Source organism: Phoenix dactylifera, chromosome 12 (genome assembly GCF_051530095.1).
Source record: "Phoenix dactylifera cultivar Ajwa chromosome 12, Ajwa_hap1_PhDact_Kaust_v1.1, whole genome shotgun sequence".
Classification (NCBI taxonomy): domain Eukaryota; kingdom Viridiplantae; phylum Streptophyta; class Magnoliopsida; order Arecales; family Arecaceae; genus Phoenix; species Phoenix dactylifera.
The window spans coordinates 23,303,008-23,322,925 of NC_143201.1; the positions used below are offsets into that span (position 1 = coordinate 23,303,008).

Genomic DNA, 19,918 nt, shown 5'->3' on the forward strand with positions numbered 1-19,918 from the left:
GGACCTTATCTCGGCCAAGTTACCGGTTATCAGATGCCTACTGATGCGACATTTATAAAATACCGGAATGTTATCTTTGACCGATATAAACTGAGGGATCTCAATGCTAGGTAAAGCTTCTTGATGCCGTCATATGCCGGATTTCAAATTATCTTCATCCACATCAGTTTCCACCACCTCTATCCCTCGACATTGGAGGCGTCTACTTCTCCAATGCCTTCGTTGATCACCAAGTTTAGAGAGCTTTTCCTAATATACAAGCAAAGATGGAAAGAACACCTAAAAGAGTACAAGGAACAAAGAAAGAAAGCAACGATGACGGGAAACTGGTGCTAATAAGGAATTTTTGTATGTATAAGACGGCCTTAATCATGTTTTCTTAGGCGACATTCCAGGGCCATCATGGATCTATATTAATTTCTTTCTGCCTTCGATGTCAGCCGAGAGAAACCAATATACAACGTATTTGCTTTTCATGTTGAAACCTCGAGGTTCCCAATATCAAAAGTCTTCTAAAATTCTTCAGAATTACCGAGGATTTAACCCACGCAGCTACGGTAACTTCAGTTTGCGGGCGTCTCCCAACATCTGATTGGCGTCACTGAGCTTCCACAGAGCTTACATCCGTTTCTCAAAATAAAAGATCAGCAGCAACGGGGATTTGTAGAAGGGAATAGTCGTTTGAACAGCTGCACTATCCAACCCCGCTCACAACACGCACACAGAAAAAAAAGAAAGAAAGAAAACAAAAAACAAAACCAAAACTTAGGGCTGGTGCACGTTTGTTGCAAGCGAAATCAGTGCTTGGAATAGAATTTCCAATTCATGTGCATGTTCCAGAGATGCCTTTCTCATCTATACCTGTAAGTGAACTGCTGCACATTACTTGGCCACAGAAACTGAATCAGAATGCTGTTTTGATCTTATGTACATTGCTGCCCCTTCAAAATCGGAGACAAGAATGGCACCTCTTACATGAAAAACTTAAATTCGTAAAATACAGGCACACCGCCCAATTAGTTGCTTAGAGTGCATGAGATAGTGTATGAGCCCCAGCATCAAGAACAACTTCGTCATGGCCATGGGTGGTGCTGCACTCAGGACACAAAATTCAAATTTACATAATTTTAATGGATCAATTAAGATAAATTATAAGTAGATTTATAGTAAGCTCAAATTACCTGAGATAGCTTAATGCAGACATTCTGTAAAGACATGTAAATACAAGAAGATGCAACCCAATAGAGTAAAAGAATATGAATGTTCGGGCATATCTGTGACAGAGATGAGAAAGCCAACAGTGATTTTGACATCTTAATCAATAATAGATAGGATATCATAACATTCATGGACCAAAAAGAAAGAAAGATAATAGGTGTGGAACTTGCAATTTTCATGAGCATTTCATTTTATCTCAGAAACAACACAGATACAGATAGAAAAAAGCATTACAGAAGGTACAGAACGTGGTGGTTTCATAACTTGCAGTACAGGATCATCCTGTCAGGCTAAACTATATTCAAATATATGTAACAACAAGATGGCCTCTTTATCTCAAGTCATGACATGAAGAAATCGATTAAACATTGAAAACTCTGAAAGTGAAAATGTTTTGAATTTTAACTCTACATTTTCCTGGGTCATGCCTTCCCTCTGAATGTAGTCCACAAGCAAAACCAGTCTTTGTTACAAAATTAAGGTCTATGACTAGAAACGTAATGCATATAATTACGGTTGCATGTGGGTTAGTAGGATCCAGGTCCTACTATACCCAACTCAATTTTTAACTTGTCTACACTCGCAGGAGACATGAGTCTATAATTGAGACCAAGACTACAACTGGATCCAATATGAATGTCTAACCGACCTGATCAGATATGACCACTTGATGAGACCTAAAAATAAGTTAGTTCAAGAAATCAGATCGGACATACTAAACCTACCCCCGACCAACCTGAACTATAAAATCACTGGATTAGATCCAGCTAACAGGCATTTGATTAAATATACTTGCTCTAAAGCTAGTAAAAATTCTTTTTCTAGAATTGTCCATGTCCACATAAATATAGGAACAAAATAATAAAGGAAGCATGTAATTAGTTGCTCCAAGTTGTGCATGAAAGTTGTGTAAAGTCGTATGTGGTGCAACTGTGCAAGTGCACTATTAACAAAAACCTTTGGAGGCAGTTAGCCCCTATGTACAATTAGAATAGGCTATGATCCTCTCACATATGATACAAGTCAAAATCCTAGGAAGCTACCAAAGCTCTGAGCAGTACTTTGTGGACATCACATGTGCATCTGCGAAGTATTTTACCATAGCTTTGTTTCTTAAGTGATGCATGAATGCTAGAAAGGGACTGAAATATATCATCCACGAACCCGCAAATACATTTGTTCCCTAGACCAGAGGCCTAGGCTTTGGAAGTTGGACCATCCAGCGAAGCTTAACAATCTCTACAATTGAGCTAAGACAGCAGTATTGCTACTAATATTTTCTCTATCAGTATAGTATACAAATCATAATATTTATCTACGAGTCCTTTATTCTTAATGAGCACCCATACAATCAATTCACCCAATATCCCTGGTGCGATGTTAGAAATATTAGCTTATTCAAGAATGTAAGTTGAAAAATGAAATCTAGTTGAATGAAATATTGATCGACTTTGCACCAAGTCACTCAACTTGGAAACAGACCACTCTACTTGCTATGATGACATGATGGCATGGGCTATTTGCAGACCATGATATGAATACTGGACATATATTAGTGTATGCACATGCACAGACAAAGTATTTCTGACCCCCTCATGCAAACTTGGTTCACCTACTAAATTAAATTATTAAGATATTTTTCTTTTTTTATGATTTTCCAGAATTTTGTAAGAAGATTTTCAAGAAAGAAGATGTCAAAGGCGGATTAGATGTCGACAAAACAGTGGATGAAATAGGATGGAGACATCATCTTTCCATGCAGGCATGGAGTAGACTTAACAACCTGAAATCTAATTCAACAGCAAAGTTAATTAAACTAGAAACTCCTGAAAAGTAGTTTAAGATACAAAGCATAGAGAACTTGAGCAAACATTAAAATAAATTTACACAGAAAGGAGTATGTTAAAAGCATACTTGTTGCCAAGAAGAAAACGGCCGCTGCTTAGTGTAATTTTATCTCTTAAACCAAGTTCCTTGTACCTTTGGTCCCTTTCCTGAATCAATTATATATAGTTGGTATATCAGAAGATACAGGGAACAGTGAACACAAATAGTGGAAAAACAAAAACAATGATATCAATACATGGGAGAATGTTCTATACTCTGGACCAACTTCCAACGTTGTTGCACGTTAGGAACTTAGAATCAGTAAGGTATGATTCTAAGGAATAAGCAATAGAAGTAAACGGAATACGACACATGATTTGTATGCTTCATATCAAATCAATGAACTAGATGATCTCTTACATGCCAAAACCAATATGGGTCTCTACTGTTTCATATCACTAATAAGCTTTGGGCTGGTAATAAGTCTTCAAGAACTAATAATGTCTGTTATAAACCAAGAACATGATAAGCACATAAATATTAGGACAATCTTAATTTTCAAATTAAGTTTCAAGAGAAATATTTAAGCTCGATAAAATGAAGAGAGGATATCTCAGGATTGAACTGATTTGCAACAAGTCAAACTAAACTGACATCTAAGGATGATAACAGAGGACTGACAGTAACAAATTATACTTATAAGTTGTCCTTATGTTCCTAAGGAAGAGAAAGGAAAGATTCTAATAATCCTCTAACAAGCATAAGAGCTAAAGACATTTGGATAATTGTGCCAGAAAAGAGTTTGAAATTCTTCTGGCAAATTCTTATGGTTGGCAATTTTGAATAAGCTGACACTAGCTTGCATCATAGTCTAAAAAGGGTTTGGAAACATCTGCAATAAATATCAGAGGTAGCCCTTAATAGGAAGGCCAGGCAAATGAGGATTCATTAAGCTGGCTCCAAGTCCCCAAATAACTGGGACAACGCTTGATGGTTCTGATAACAACAGTAGCTTGACTTTGTATCAAATATCTATATTTGGCCTACAGACATGAAATTAAAGATAAAAAGAAGCAATTCCCTACCTTCTTTGAGAAAGCAGCAAAAGGATTTATGTCATCCTCGTACATCTTCTTGTACTTGGATTCAACATCCGAACTGAAACCACTTTCAATATCTTCTGCATACTGGAAGGGATCATGGAACAAAAAGGTTAACACAAGAAAATACCACAATACAAAAACCATATAGATCATAAAATGCTGTAAGCAACCTTCTTTGGTCCTCTAGAGACAAGCTTCTCAAGACTATAATCCTGGACATAACGGATCTTCCCATAGAGTTTCACATTATCAGCTTTAGTATTCTCCAGTTCTACAGCTAGCATCCCCATCTTCTCCTTCAATTGCCTCATTTCCTACAATATATGGCCTTAAGAACAGGATGAAAACAGACTGGAGAAAATTAAATGCATAGTTGCATTTGTTATATTATCAGAATCATACCTCTTCTGTTTCTCGTAAGCGTGTTCGAAAACGATCACGCTGATTGCAAATTACTTTTAGCATTGAATTTTGATCTTGATCTGAATTATGCCTCTGATCCGTACCCTGTTGTGTAATAAACAGAGAAAAATAAAATGATAAAACAGAAGGCTGTAAATGAAACATCAATAATTTCCTTATTCTAATTGACTGCTCAAAAAAAAAGAAAAAGAAAAAGAAAAATGTAGCATAGATGCACTGCAAAATAAGCATATGCAGTTTCTTTTTGGTAAATAAGTAAGAATATGCATTTGATGGGAATGAATTCATTAGATGATGTTCAATATCGCAATCATGCTACCAGAAAATAAGTATTAAATACCAATAATGCAAATTATTCCTACTGGCTGTAGTTTTCCAGGCCTAGAGTTAGCATACATCCAAGACCGGCCAAGGGAAGTTCATACTTCACACCAAGTAGTAATGATTATCACGTGAGAGTTAGCTTCAAAGTTTATTAGTTAAGTCTAGACTAACCATAAATATCATTACTTTCAGAAATCATTTTACAAGTGAAGCATTCTCAGTTTTCATGTTTCAACTTTGACACAATTCAACTTTGCAAGTATAATTGTGATCTTAAGTTCTCCAGTAGCAAAGCAGTTAACAATGACTCTGGACTATTTCACTTTGCACAGGAGGCTTGGGCTTGCTTCTGAGGCACAGATGGCCACTGATACGTATATATAGTAAGGGTCTTAGTCTTTATCTTCAAATTGTCAACTTCAAGTTAGCTAAGCAAAATGGACCCGATTTCCAGCCTCTACACCTAGCTAGGCCAGCTTTGCAGGACGCAACTCCTGTGCAACATATAGTTCTCTCAACATGGTAAATCATCCCTATGAATTCACACACTCATGTTGAGATAAAACTGGATGTTCCACAAAATGAAGCCAGTGCATACCCCAATTTGCAATTAATGCATTAGTGCATCATTTATCAACAGTAGCTCTATTTTAATCAAGCTCCATATAATAGAATCAATACATGCTCCGACTTGTTGATTAATGTACTAGCACATCATATATTTTATTTAGCATCATCAAATAATCAAATGAAGATATGACAAACAGTGTTGGACATTTATTAAATTATATACAAAAAGTACAATATTTACCTATATCAATCTTATAACCTAATTTTCTTCCTGAATGTCCAACAGACTATTTAAAACTACGCCTTTTAACCCATGTGATTTCTTATAAAGTAGCAGGCAGATCATGAGAGAGAGAGCACGTACCTAGAAAGAAACATCATAAGGAGGAACTGATGCCAAATTATAGAGGAACTAGGATAAGCCAAATATAGGTTCGCCATAATGTTTAAGAAGACACGAAGAAAATCTCAGATTGTGAAACCAGTAGTCTGCCAACTTTAGTTATTTTCCTTAAGAAGCACATATAGAAGAGCTTGGAACCCCACACATTTACATGCTCAAAAACTAAATGATTATTTCCTTATATGACGAAATAACAGCAAATTACTTGCTAATGCCAATATTGATACCTCCTCTATGTCATATTAATGCCTTACGATGACACAACAGTATTCAGAAACATCATACATATTTTTGAACATAGTGTTCAAATACCAAATTTGAGTAAGATATATAATTAAAAAAAGTGAATAAGAAAAACTTGAATGCAGAAAAAAAGGAAATTTGCAGAGTATCAAAGCTAGAACTTGTCTGAAAAACCATGCTAGGAACGATTTAAATTTAAGCTAATGACTGGTACCTCAGAAACTTCACTTGTACCCATCTCCTGAAAATCCCAATCATTTAAAAGTGAGCCCTTCCGTTCAGTGGAGCTGTAACCCTGTATCAGAAAAGGAGAAAAGGTAATACTCAAGGATAGTAATTAAGAATGAAATAGAATCTTTGAATTACTTGTTGGATATGTAATTTCAATTGTATCCATGCATATGCATTGTAGCTGTATCAAAGAAAATTATGTCCACATTTTGTCAAAAAGTTAGATGAACTACGTAAGCGATGTTAAGACGAGGTATACACTGCAAAAAAGGGAAAAATATATAAGCAACTTTATAAGTGATTGTAGCCAGAAATGGACAAAGAAAAAACCTTTAGTATGTCATCTTCTAGTTTCGTAATTAACTTCTGTTGTTCATCCACCTTTGCAGTTAGTTCTGCAACCTTGGCTACAGCTGCTTCCAGCAAAGTTGTTTTCTCTGAAATTTTAACCTTGATAATAAGGTAAAAAATGTTAAAATAGAGCCAGCAGTTAGGAACTGATAATGGTGAAGAGCAGCAACCTTCAACCAGCGATTGAAAGGATTGCTATTACATATCAAAAGTTTTGGAACATATAAAAATTCATATGCAATTAGCTCAACATATTATATTCAGGCATCTCTCTGTGTCTTAAAAACAAAAATTTGAGGAAAAAAAGGATGGCAATATTCATGTATCAACGCTAATTCAGACCTTCAATTGTGTCAATTCATGCTCCATTTTTCGGTTCTTATCAAGTAACAGGGACTCCAACTTGCTCATCTCTTCCCCATTGGGAGCCAGTTCCCAGTCTTCAGCCTCAATTGAGTTGTAACCAACTGCCTACAGAATGGGGAACTCAAAGATTAGTAAGTGTAAAAAACTTTTTCTCCTTCTTCTTCTTTGAAGCTTATTTTATTTCTTTTTTTTATAAGTTTTCTTCTTCAGAAATAATATAGAATCAGCTGCATTAGATTGGCATCATATAATTTCTTAAAGCATAAACAGGTAATTTGTCATTGACATAACACCGCATAAAAAGATCTATCTGCTACCATGAGCCCCATGCTCAAACTTTGGAACACCTCTCAAAAAGTCTACAGTTATTTACATAATGATATTTAGCTTTGGCACATTAAATCCTCTCCCATTTTCCTTCAAGAACACCGCCATTATGTTTTCAATAAGTTATCCTACATGTCAAAAAATTATGGCCAGGAGAAAGAGGAATAAGAATTTCAGAATAATGATTGTGCTAACATTTCTAATAAATCATTAAAATGAACATATAACAATGAATATATTCAAAGAACATCCTGAAAAACATAATGTAACAATATCAGAACCAGTTGGATAATGGTAAATACATGAATCATATTTTTTTTAAAAAAAAAAAGGTTAATACATGACTGATAAATTCAACTACATCTTGAACAGAGCTCATACAATACAAAGAAAGCTCTATTTTCTATTCTTCTTTAAGCAGCATATCATAAACTCACATAATTATAACTACTCCATGCATTTCTCTAACATGACGCATAAGTTAATTAGCACTATATGTACCCTGGTATATGGTTCACGCCATCACTATTAATGGCCTGGTCAGAAGGCAGCAGCAAGAACTAAGCACGAACTAAAGTTTCAACAAATTCCAACCAATCTACAGCTTCCAAATACAATCAATAATAAGATGCACCAAATTTGATGATATATCAACCTAGTAGAAGCACCTGCAAAATTTTGACTTTTTTACGCAGATCATCCAATAGTTTTACAGTTGGTCTTTCTTGAAGCTCTTTTCTCATCTCCATGAGAGCAGTCTCCTGTCAACAAATGAAACAATGAAAATAAAAAATTAAAGGGAACTGCAAGTTTGCAAACACTGCTAGTTGAAGGTTCCAACTGATTTCTTGACAACTTAATATGCACACATGAAACAGTAGACATTGTGTTAAAGTTCAGGTTGCAATTGCATGGGAATGTTTCATTGACATCATATACTATAATAAAACTAACATACGTGTAGTGTATGTATGTACAGTTAAGAACTCTCAAGGCTCACACATACATAGACTAGTAATCATGAAAATGAATGTGCAGACAAATATACACAAATATACATATGTTGGGACACGGTCATGTTTGTGTAGAGAGCGGGGAGGCGGGGCGGGGTGGGGGGTTGGGGGACTTTTTGGTGCAAAATTCATCACAGATACATACATCTGTGACATGCTCAGGGTACTATCCTATGTAGGATTCCAGTGAACCTTATTGAGAATCTAGAACATTTATCAACATCTACTAATTGATGGCTAAAAATGTGGCAGTATATTTTTCATATATTTCTGATCTATGTTTCATGTGGACTACAATTCATGGAACCAAAAGGTGAGGCTGCCAAAACAAGTGACTCAATAATCAACACTTTAAGCCTCCTTTAACCTGCACTGAACGCAGCCAGCCTAAGTTATCACTTAATAAGTAGTGGTCAGCAGTTGGTCTTCTTCTTAGAACTTTCTGGAGGTTATGCATAGGTGTACCAAAAATCTTACAGTTCTGTCTTTACCTATACATCACAATGTTCATCAAATGCATATATAACATAATAGACTCGTTCTGCATTAAAGACACTCGAACTATTCAGGAATATCAAACCTAAACAATAGTTGTAAAACTCAAGCTATGATGAAAAATAGAATCAGTAATAGTTCAGAACCTTTTCATTGAGCAATGCATTCAACTTCTTGATCTCATTCATGTGCTGCTCTCTCTCATTAGATAAAGCAGTTTCCATATTATGGAGTTCCGCGTTTAACTCAGAGATTATCTTCTCCTTTGCATTCAAGGAATTCTCAAGGACATTGCTTGACTCCAAATAATCACTGGAAACAAGCACTTGGTAAGATCAAGAAGAAGCCAACTGAAAAGCAAGAAAAACTCAACCTAGAAAAATAAAATCTACTAAAATTACTGTTAGCAACTCAATTTATTAGTTCCCAGCTATTTGTGCAAGCAGTCTAATAACAAAAGAACTTAGAAACAACTTAGTGAACCTGACATCCTTGATGAGTTAAAAAAGGATTCAAAAACATAGGAGAAAAGATGATGCATAAAACCTTAGGAAGATATAGCAAAATCCGCACAATCAGACCTTGTATTTTCATTTTCCTGATTTGTTGACTGCAACTGAGAACGCAAAATGCCCTGCATGGGATTATTAATGGGAAATGTTAACAGTCCACAAGCAACTTGAAGGAAAAAGAATTAGCACAATAACAAGACGCATCAATGAAAGTACCAAAAGTCATGACTAGGATTCGGAAACATAAAAGTTCATAACCACCACAACCATAAAACTTCCTCTTCTCTCCCTCTCATTGTAATAGCTTTCCTATTTCTCTGTTTTCCAAATAAACTTATGATCAGAAATTAACTATTAATCTGCCTTATTCTCCCCAAAGATCAATTGCAACATCATACCTAAAAATCCTAGAAACCGAAGCTTGCATTGTTTAAGACCTGTTTGCTAATATTCTATTCGAATCCGTTCCTAACATAGATAACCCTCTTTTGCAACATATTTATCTCTAAGCACCTATTTCAAAGAAAGCTTCCCAAAAAAAATTTACTAAATACAAAAAGAAGGAACCAGCTAACTGGATGCTCCTGAACTTGATCTTCATCAACTCAACAATCCAGTTTTGCAATTAACCATATTACATGCCATTAGATGACCATATCTCAATTGTCTATTCCTGAATGGTAAGATCATTCAGAGGGTATTCTCATGAATCAACATTTGACTTGTATACCATTTCTTCTTCTTTGACTTTTTGCTAAATGAAGAATTTAAACTTGTGGAACCTGAAAGGCAGATCTTCAGTCATAGAATCCTTGTAGATATCCTACTGTAGAATGTTCTGCTAGTGGATCTTTAGAGAGTGGGTCTTGATTCATTAAACAGTCATGATTGACTTTCCATATGCAAGATATGTAACAGTTAAATTTTTTACTGTCTATGTGCCATCATTTGTTATGGTCATTAATCTATTTTGGCCAGTCATATCCAGTGGAGAAGAATCCCATGTTTATGTGGGTTCCTGTTGGTTCTACGGCCCAGGATTTTTTTCTGATACATGTCTAAACATGTCCTTGTGGTGCTCTAGTTTTTTTGGGTAGCTTGATGCTAAACTCACTTGGGCTGTGGGCCTAGTCGCATGGCTCTGATGAGGATAGCAATCTGTTTCAGACATAGGAAAGAACCATACTAGGAAGGATTTGATCTGATACCATAATGACACCAATATTTCCCCTGATGGGTTATCTGTATTTGGAACAACTAGATTAAGATATCAACAAAAAGGTAACAAGGCAAGATTTAGACTATTGTTGATCAAGGCTGCTTATATATAACCTAGGTTCAGTTAAAATCTGGCAATCTATTAGCTGCATCAAGGCATGTCATATAACATGAGTAAGTCAATGAGAAGATCTCTTAAAATCTAAAAGCAAAATGACGAAGACCATGAACTTCACGCTGTATAAGGTCACATGTTCAAGTAATGGAAGCATAATAAAAAGCAATGAGAAATTTCACAATACATTAAGATAAGATGAATCTGAATCAAAAGATAGAGGAGGAAGCCAAACTCATACATAATAATTCAGAAACTATTATAAACTTCTTGAATTTAGACACAAATTAAAGACATACTTTTTCCCTCTCAAGACTAAGTAGTCGTGCCTGAGCTCGTTCAACCTCATCCATTAGAAGATTGACCTCAGCTTCCTTTGCTGCTCTTTCTTCCTCTGAAATCATTCAAAAAATGCGCCAAAATACACCTTTTTAGTTCTTATCGAACATTACAAGGCTACTAGTGTCTCATACTGTCGTAGGACAGAAAGGAAGATCTCATTTTCATTTGGTTCAGAGTAAGCACTGTACCTGATTGAGTACGAAGCTCAAGCAACTGGCTTTGAGCAGACTCGTGTAGTTTCTGTGTATTTGACACACTTTCCTTGGCTTGTCGTAGTTGATCCTGCAATAGAAGTTCCCTGCCACCGTACCAGCATGGCGCGAGTTACAAATTTCAGCATGTATGGCTACGATGATGGTCTCTGAAGTCTCAGACATTTATTATTAGAAAAATACAAGAGAAATCAATTATCAAAGTTATAGACTGAATCGGATTACCTCTCTTTCAGGACATCAAGAGTTTTCTGGTTTTCTTCAGCCAGGCTACGCTGCTTCATTTCCACAATTTCTCTCACTTTTTCCTCCATCTGGAAAACTCATTAAAAATAAGTATGCATCAAACAAATATAGACCGTAAGTTTGGATGGACATTCTATTACAGGACACATGTTTTAGTCTAAATAGCAACTCAATGGCATTCATGATGGAGAGAAACGAAGGAATGTGAATTCAGTAGAGAAATGGTCTAAATGTACATACTACAAGCCTATGACATTAACATTGATACTTGATGTTTCAGTACCAATTTTACTATATCTAATTATCCCTTTCTATATTCTCATCTTGATTTTAAAAAAGTTACTGTTTAATTATAATTGCTGTCATAAGAGTATGTTAATTTTATAAACTTATTTACTTTTTTGATGTTATAGACAGGTTTCTGACCAGTTTTAAGTTACAATATTTTCTCACCTTTTTTCTTTATTTTTTGCTTCTTTAAGGGGCTTCCAACCAGCTGCATGTAGATGCAACGAACATCTATAAAAGGGACTGCAGAAACCAGTTTCAAAGCTAAATTCCCTAGGATATTAAATCCTAACATTGTATATAAGGTTATAAGTAGTACCTGGAAATCCAGTAGCCTGACTGTATCAATTGACAATAATTTGTCTGGATCTTAGAAATTACTCAAAATCAGAAGAAGAATGGGGGAAAATAATTATTACTAACGTGAAACTTCAAATTACGACTTCAGTGGAAGTTGGTAACTGTCATGCAAGTGGATACTCATAAGGAAACATCTTAAGGATGGTTGTGATTGTGTCAAGTTGTTAACTGTTTTGATAAAAATGTTTCCTATTCATCTGATACACACTCCCATTTTTTCTTATTTTTCTTTCTTCAAGATAATCTAGAGAAAGAACAAAGAAAGAGTACATATACTGAAATAACAAAGGAATTTAACAAATTTCTTTCACCCCACACCCCACAGACATTGCTGTAGACACAGACAAACAGGCATCAGCATTATATATAATAGGTAATTCCTCCACTGACATAACATTATTTTAAGATGAAAGAAATACTCCGGTGAGGCAATGAACACATGGAGGAAAAATTATTAAAAGAAACATTTTTCAAAGATCAATTAAAGAGCTATTTGAATTTTGATAACAGATCTGAATCTGAGTTGAAGCCAATCAGTTAATTCAATTTTCAAATCCTGACAGATTAAGAAATGAAATTTGGATTGAGATGTCCATGTATTATACACAAGTCCAAAATTTACATCCCTAAATTATATAGGAGCTCCCTTGAGATTGATCTAAATTCCACCTTCCACATATCTTAATTCTGTTTGGCATCCTAATCACTTATATTTGCAAATAGCATTGCACTGATCTATCGTGATCTCTCCAGTTATTTTGTTATTGTTGTTTCTCTTCTTAACTGCAACAAACCAACATAGGATAAATCTCAGTGTGTCATAAGGCAAAAATTTTCATGGAAAGGTTTCTCTCTCACCAAAAAAAAACAAGAAAAACGAAAAGTTTCTATGTCCAAGAATTTCTCATTATCAGTACATGGGCAAAAGATGTTTAAGTGCTTCACTCAACCAGCACAGAAGCTGTTGTGGATGCATTTTATGCATATCATGACCTCAAGATTTCAGTAAGGGTGGTCCATTATTTGGTTCTTTGAAGTCAACTGCAAATCCAGTAGGAATTCATATATAAAGCTACTGTCAGGAAACAGGACTAAACATCAATGAATTGATGATCTATGAGCATCCAGATAATCCTGAGAGCAAAAGGGCATAATAAATATCTCACTTCTTGTATGAGGACAAACAAACCAGAGGCAGAAAGGAAATCGAATTTTCCAAATGTAGGCACATGGGCAAGAAAAGTCAAATTTAATTCCCACCATCTAGTATATCAGAGAAAAAGGAAATGCAGAGAACAAGACAAATATACAACAAACCTTATGCCTTGACATGAATCACAGACAATTGAATTTTAGGGGAAAACAAAAGTTAGTACTGTCAATAACATGATTCTAGCATTGACGCTAACCTGTTGCTCAAGCTGGCGGTTCCGCTCTTCAAGTCTTCTAATAGTAGCTTGCTGATTCTTTAGATGACTAGCTTCAGTCCGGTACTCTTCAAGCTCAAGCTTCATTTTTCGATTCTCAGATTCAAGTTCAGACAATTTTTGATCTTGCTCCTAAAATAAAAACCAATTATAGTGCAGGATAACCATTCAAAATGCAAAACTTCTAGAAGAACTACACAGAGCCACATCAAAACATGTAATCCAGGACAGGGAGAGATGAAATTTAGGAAATGTGGACATGATAATCTAACTACAAAATTTATATCAGCAGAGACCACAAGGGTTAACAACTTCATAAGCGTAAAGCAAAAATAGCAGGGAGAAGATGCAGAGAACTGCAATAATTTCTGAAGGAAAAATGCCAATTTAATTCAGAATTAACTTACAGCAATTGAGGCAAGAGCAGGATAAGGATCTGGAGCTTCATAAAGCTTCTGGTAGATGTTAAGAAATGCATTTTCTCCAAACTTTGCTCTCTTTGTAAGATTATCAACTTCTTCTTGATAACTCTTAAGCAAGGAGTTAAACAAATTTAGCTTCTCATCTGCTGATGCTTTCTTGAAATCTGTGCAGTAATTTACATGCATGTCTCAGAAAATGACAGAAACAAAGTTCCACTGGTAAACTTTCAGATGCTGGTTTAGCCGATAACTTGCAGGTATCAGAACAAAAAAAGTACCAGCAAATAGTACTAAGCAGATGGAAAGACATGCAGCATACCCCGAGTACTCTCTGCTAGCTTCCTCCTGTTCTTCTGACTAACTTCCTGATTTTCAGCAATTTTTAGTCCCTGTTCATCAAGCCCACTTCTTTCCTTTTCTAAATCAAAATCTGTTACCACATTAAAAAAAACAGGGTAAAGAAAACTTAGTCACAGAATGACAGAACCTTCATCGCTATAACAATCATAGACTATGAATGCAATAGGCAAAGGAAACTCGGCGTTCAGCTGTCTATAGGGCATAAAAAGAAAGCATTTAGGGGGAAAAAAATAGTGCAAGAGAAAGAATGTCATCTTCACATCATTAATAGTCGCATGCCTAAACACGAACAAAACATATGCCATTCACACTAGTTTGTGGATATAATCAGCATAAAAAGTAAATGAGGAACTGACAGCATATATATAGTTCTTAAGTATTTTAGAATATTATATTGGACATCCAACAACTTTGACAGCAGCAATGAAAAATATGATAATGCATCCATACTGTCAGATCTCAGCAGCGATTCTGTTACTATATGTAGTGCACATTGATGCAGATACTGCTCATTCCAAGGATATGTAACACCCAACATGCCCCAAATGCCAAAATATCATATTTATAGAGGATATGAGTAATGCAGCATGGTTATGAATGGATTTTAAACATATATGCCTTGTACATTGCAAGAATTTCACGAAAGAGGGACCTTGCAGGACAGCAAGAATGTTAGCAAAGTTGCATGGATCACCATGGACATATAAATGTGGAGCAAGCATAGAAGATGGGCCTAACCACATGCCAATGTTTTAGTGTTTATTTGGTAAAAGCAGTGGGCATCATATGAGAAGTTAGGAGTTTGATGAGTAGATATTATGTGATGGACAATGGATTCAAATAGTATAGCCATGTCCCACAAAGAGTAGAAGAAAACTCATTAAAGGGCTTGAATTTGCAAGAAAAAAAGCACCAAAAATTATTAACAAGTAAGGATAGCAATTAGAGCTAATTGCAATGGATGAGATAATGCTTAATGAATGCTTTGAGACTGATAACAAATAAGAAGCAACCATCCTCATATAACAATAAATAGCTGTTATGTCCTTTCTTCAGAGGAAAGGAGAAGGTAGTATAATACTATGCAACTTTACAAATGTAGAGTTATAAATATAAGAGGAGAACCGCTTTTGTTTATTCTAGCAAAACATGGGCAAAAAAAATGATATGTAGACATAGATTTATGAATATACAAATGTGGTATAATGAATTTGCATACAACATATACATATAGGTGGTATCAGAACTATAACTAGAGATCAGTTGAAGCATTCAATTATGTCCTTTTCCATTTTTCTTTTTCTTTTTCAGAAGGAAGGACAGCAGATGGAATTCCTCCAACCACTTAAAACTTGCCTCAGTTCAAAGGAAACCAATACTTGTCTCTTAGTTATGGCTTCTACCGGACAATTTATTGGTAATTACGTGGGTCAGGACAGCTTCTCAGAAAGGCAGAACTCTGCTAGACTGGATGCTTCTTGTTGGAATCAACCAATGCAAAATCTCTAGATCTTCGACCATTTCCCACCGATTGTTGTAATCACAATCAGTTAACAGATACCCATTGCCAGAATTGCCACGACTATAAAATTGGTTTCCTTCCAGCATTCACTTCTAAAACTTACATGCCTTATATGTGACAATCAGCAAGGACTAATGATCTTCTTCAATCTATTCTTCATGCTTCTTCCTGAAATCGTTTGCTCTGAAGAAAGATGTAAACTCTTCAAAGAAGGACTCCCAACCCCAGTGACTTCATCTCATGGTGCTCTTCACTAAAAAAAATGTGGGAATGATTGACACAGAGTGGACAACCTAACCAAAGAATCATTTCTCATTTCTGTAACTTGCTTCCTCTCTTGGACCTTCTTATTTAGATCTTAGCTTCTTAAGCATAAGTTGAGCTATCAGAAAAGGGTAATAATGAGGTATACAGCTGCCAAGCAACACATGGAGGTTCAGTGTGGGAAAAACAAGAAAAGCATTCTACGGCACCGGGTAAAAAGGGAGGCTTGTGCAGCCAAAGCAGTGAAATGTCTCAGCATTTTTTGGTCTATTTCTTTCTTTATCTGTTTAATCTCCTGTTGTTCGTTTTGCCCGTTAAGACCAATTTTATGGCTGTGGTCTGAACTAGCATTACTTCTTCTAGACTTCTGGTATCCTTGGCCTAGGCATATAGAAGTCGCCAAACATAATTACTATTGTGGAAATGAAAAAAGATGAATGCAGAACCATTACATGCTCTCTCTCTCACACACACAATAACGAATAATGAATCAGGTGCTTTTGCTTGATAGACTTCATGTACTCATCTCCTCCTGAATTTTGTATTACTTGCTTCTACATTTGCTCCTTCCTATATCATTCTTTACTTATGGCCCATAGTCTAGAAGCACTATCTCCTTAGCTGATTGCATTGCCAACTCACAGTGCAGATCCGAAATGAGTTGTTAGGTATAAATAGTATAGTGAGTAGTGACTAATCACACACTTGCCCAGCAGAGCCAAGGGGGACAGTGGGTGTGATTGTCCCCAATAAAGTAAAGAATTACTTCAAGTCCTCCATCTAATCCTTTTGAAATTCTATCGTAAAGCCCTCCTTAAAAAATCAGATGCCCCCTGAAAAATAATATTAATATCAATATCAATAATGATTAAATAATCATCCTGATTGTGTAATGCCATATTTCTTGGTTACCATAGCTAAGTTCCCATTCCAAATTTCTAAACACCCTTTGATCTTGGTGAGGTTAAATAGCAAGGGCCTTACCTGGAAATATGGCACCCTCCTTAAAGTAAGGCAAAGATGCCAGTTTTCACAGTATAGTCACAATGTCAATTTCCTTCACATCACCCTCGAATCCGACTATACATGGTAAGTAATACCATCAAGGAAAGCCTTGTAACTTACTAACTAAAAAATATAAAAAAATACCTCCATAAAGGAAATTGCTCCTATTTCCAAAAGATTTGAAACAACAGTATCTCGTCCACTAGCTGGACCAAGGGTTAACACAGAATATACCTTTTCAAAAGGAGGAGAAAGAGATTACCTTTTCTTAAATTTTCCTGTATGTGATGGATATGATCTAGCGTCCGCCAATTTTCATTCAACAATGAAATATAGTATTTGGTAAGGGCGGTATATGCCTCAATATTATTGACAATTCATAAATTTCTCCATTGTTGCAGTATTTAGAAACCAAGGCGAACCTTATTGACTTCCCTTTTTCCTTCACCACATCTTTAGTATAAGTTGATGCTTTGCTATTGATATTATGGAGATATGTCAATTTATGGTAAGCTCCTATACATTGATGGAGTAGACTTGGAGAGGAGAGAAGTGATGTGCTAGAAGAAATAAGTCAGATCCAAACATCTAGAACTCTTCGAGATCTAGTATGGCAATATGCAAAATTTCTCCTTGTGAGAAATCCATCATATGAATGTCTTATGTTTCTTGGTCCCCCATGGGAACAATCCTAGCTCTGTCCGTACACTTACACAATGAAAAAAAATCTCCAGAAAGATCTCAGGGAATAAAAGGATGCCCTCTTTTAGCTTTTACTAAACAATTAAGAGGAAAAAAAAAAACCTGCACTACGATTTTTGTATTTGTTTACGAATGGCCACATAGAAAAAATTTGCCAAATCAGAAAGATTATCAACTCAACCAATTAAACAAAGTTGTCTGGTTCATTACCTAGAAAGAAAGAAAGAAAGAGACAAGAAAAAGACATTATGTACATCCAAATCATAAATAAAAGTTTAAGCATAATACAATGATAACCACCACCGCATAAATACCCTCATACAGGTAAGCACACGTGCATGCATGATATTACGGGCTTTCCTAATAACCATGTAGGGATCGGACCCTGAAGAATTCTCCTACCATATGAAAGGCGGCTGGCAATGTTATTTCCCATGTGAAATCAATAATAAGGTTCAAGTTTTGGAGTACCATTCAACAGACTAGACATTGAAGCACTCATCGTTGAAGCATATAAATCGAGAAAAAAATAAGAATAAAGATAAAGAGAAAAAAGTTTGCACGACAGCACAAAGCACAAACAAAATTTTCAATATCAATGTTCTTCCTTGGAAAGAAAATAGTCACTTTTCAGTCTCTTCTATTTCAAATTGTGCTACATGACTTCGTAGCTCTTAAAACCAACTTCTAGTGCTGCAGTGGCTATAGCCATCAGATAAACCTCAGCAGTGGACATCATCGGATCACAATAAGGCCTCTCAACAGAGCCCATCCTTGCATCAGTAAAATACAATTACAATCATCCGAATCAAAGAAAGATTTCAACTTTACGCTCCAACTAAAGGAGTACATAAGTTCGGTTGTCTAATGGGTAATCCCTGATAGTTTTCCTACTAAGAACAAGATCCGGGCCCCTGACAATTAGAAAACCTCAAAAGACTCCGACACCCCAATTCAAGGGCTCTTGGAGAATTGTAGCGAATCCCATCTCGAAGCCAGATTCATTCCATACCTTGCCTATAGAAAACTGCGTTTAATTCGCGAAATCTATAGTTGAAATCCTCCCACATTCCGACTCGCCTTCGATTCCAAGAAGGCCCTCTCGGCGACACATCGCCGCTAAAGATCCAAGAAAACAAATAAAGAGAAAGAACGAGATCGAATTGGAGGGAAGGCGGATAGAAGTACCTCTCCAGAAGCCGCAGACGACGGCGATGGGGGACGGCAAGCTCCCTTTGTCTCTCTCGGATCCCGGCTGGTTCACCTCCATGTATGGGGGAAGAATGGGATCTGCGACTCTCTTTCCCGCTCTCTCTCTCTTCTTTCCTTTGACGAGTTTTGGGATTCTTCGCCCGAGATCGCTATGGTGGAACAAGAAGAAGAGGGAAGGATTACTTCTAGGTTTTAATTTCTTGTTTTCCGCAGAGAAAGAATTATGTTTAATAAGTCATCATCCGTCTTTGAGGTGCAATAACTGGTAATATCGTAATTTGGCTGGACGCCTGGACTGTATAACGTCAGTCGTGCATGGGAAGCGCACCGTGGGTTCGGATCCTCTTCTGTCCTGTTGATGACCGCGGATGGCTCCACACGGCCAACGGATGGATAGCCCAGATATTTTAATTTTATTTTTTATTAGATATATGCAAATATAGATTATTTAATTTTTATTAAATTTATTTACATCAAGATATTTTTTATTTTATATCTAAATAATTTTAGAATTATATATATATATAGCCATTTTGTTATTCAAAACCAATTTTTGGGTTTTCCAGCCATCTCTATAATCGGATAACAAGTTGGCCATCCAGGATTATACAGCTCTAGACTAAACCTCCTCTCTCTCTCTCTCTCAAATTAAGCTTGACAACCCAATATTGAATGCTATTTAAAAGAATTTCTTGTATGAATCTTTCCCCGTAAGATAATATAATTTTTTTGGGAGAGAAAGATGCGATTTTTTTGAGGACAAAGAATTGAAAAGAACAAAGCATAAAGGCATTTCTAAATGTTATTTGCTTATTAA

General features: G+C 35.9%; 1 protein-coding gene across 1 annotated transcript; it reads right to left on the reverse strand.

Annotated features, from left to right (window-relative positions):
- Positions 1-781: 781 nt before the first annotated feature.
- On the reverse strand, positions 782-19,376 carry LOC103701032 (protein CASP-like). The gene is made up of 19 exons (XM_008782970.6): positions 19,078-19,376; positions 14,356-14,466; positions 14,022-14,200; positions 13,597-13,746; positions 11,519-11,607; positions 11,270-11,379; positions 11,039-11,133; positions 9,476-9,528; positions 9,041-9,206; positions 8,055-8,147; positions 7,036-7,164; positions 6,673-6,792; positions 6,326-6,406; positions 4,551-4,655; positions 4,319-4,462; positions 4,131-4,232; positions 3,133-3,212; positions 1,182-1,274; positions 782-1,091 (listed from the first exon to the last, which is right to left on the reverse strand). The coding sequence occupies exons 1-19, from the start codon at positions 19,157-19,159 to the stop codon at positions 1,025-1,027; spliced, it is 2,049 nt and encodes a 682-aa protein (XP_008781192.3). The 5' UTR covers positions 19,160-19,376; the 3' UTR covers positions 782-1,024.
- Between the last annotated feature and the right edge of the window lie 542 nt (positions 19,377-19,918).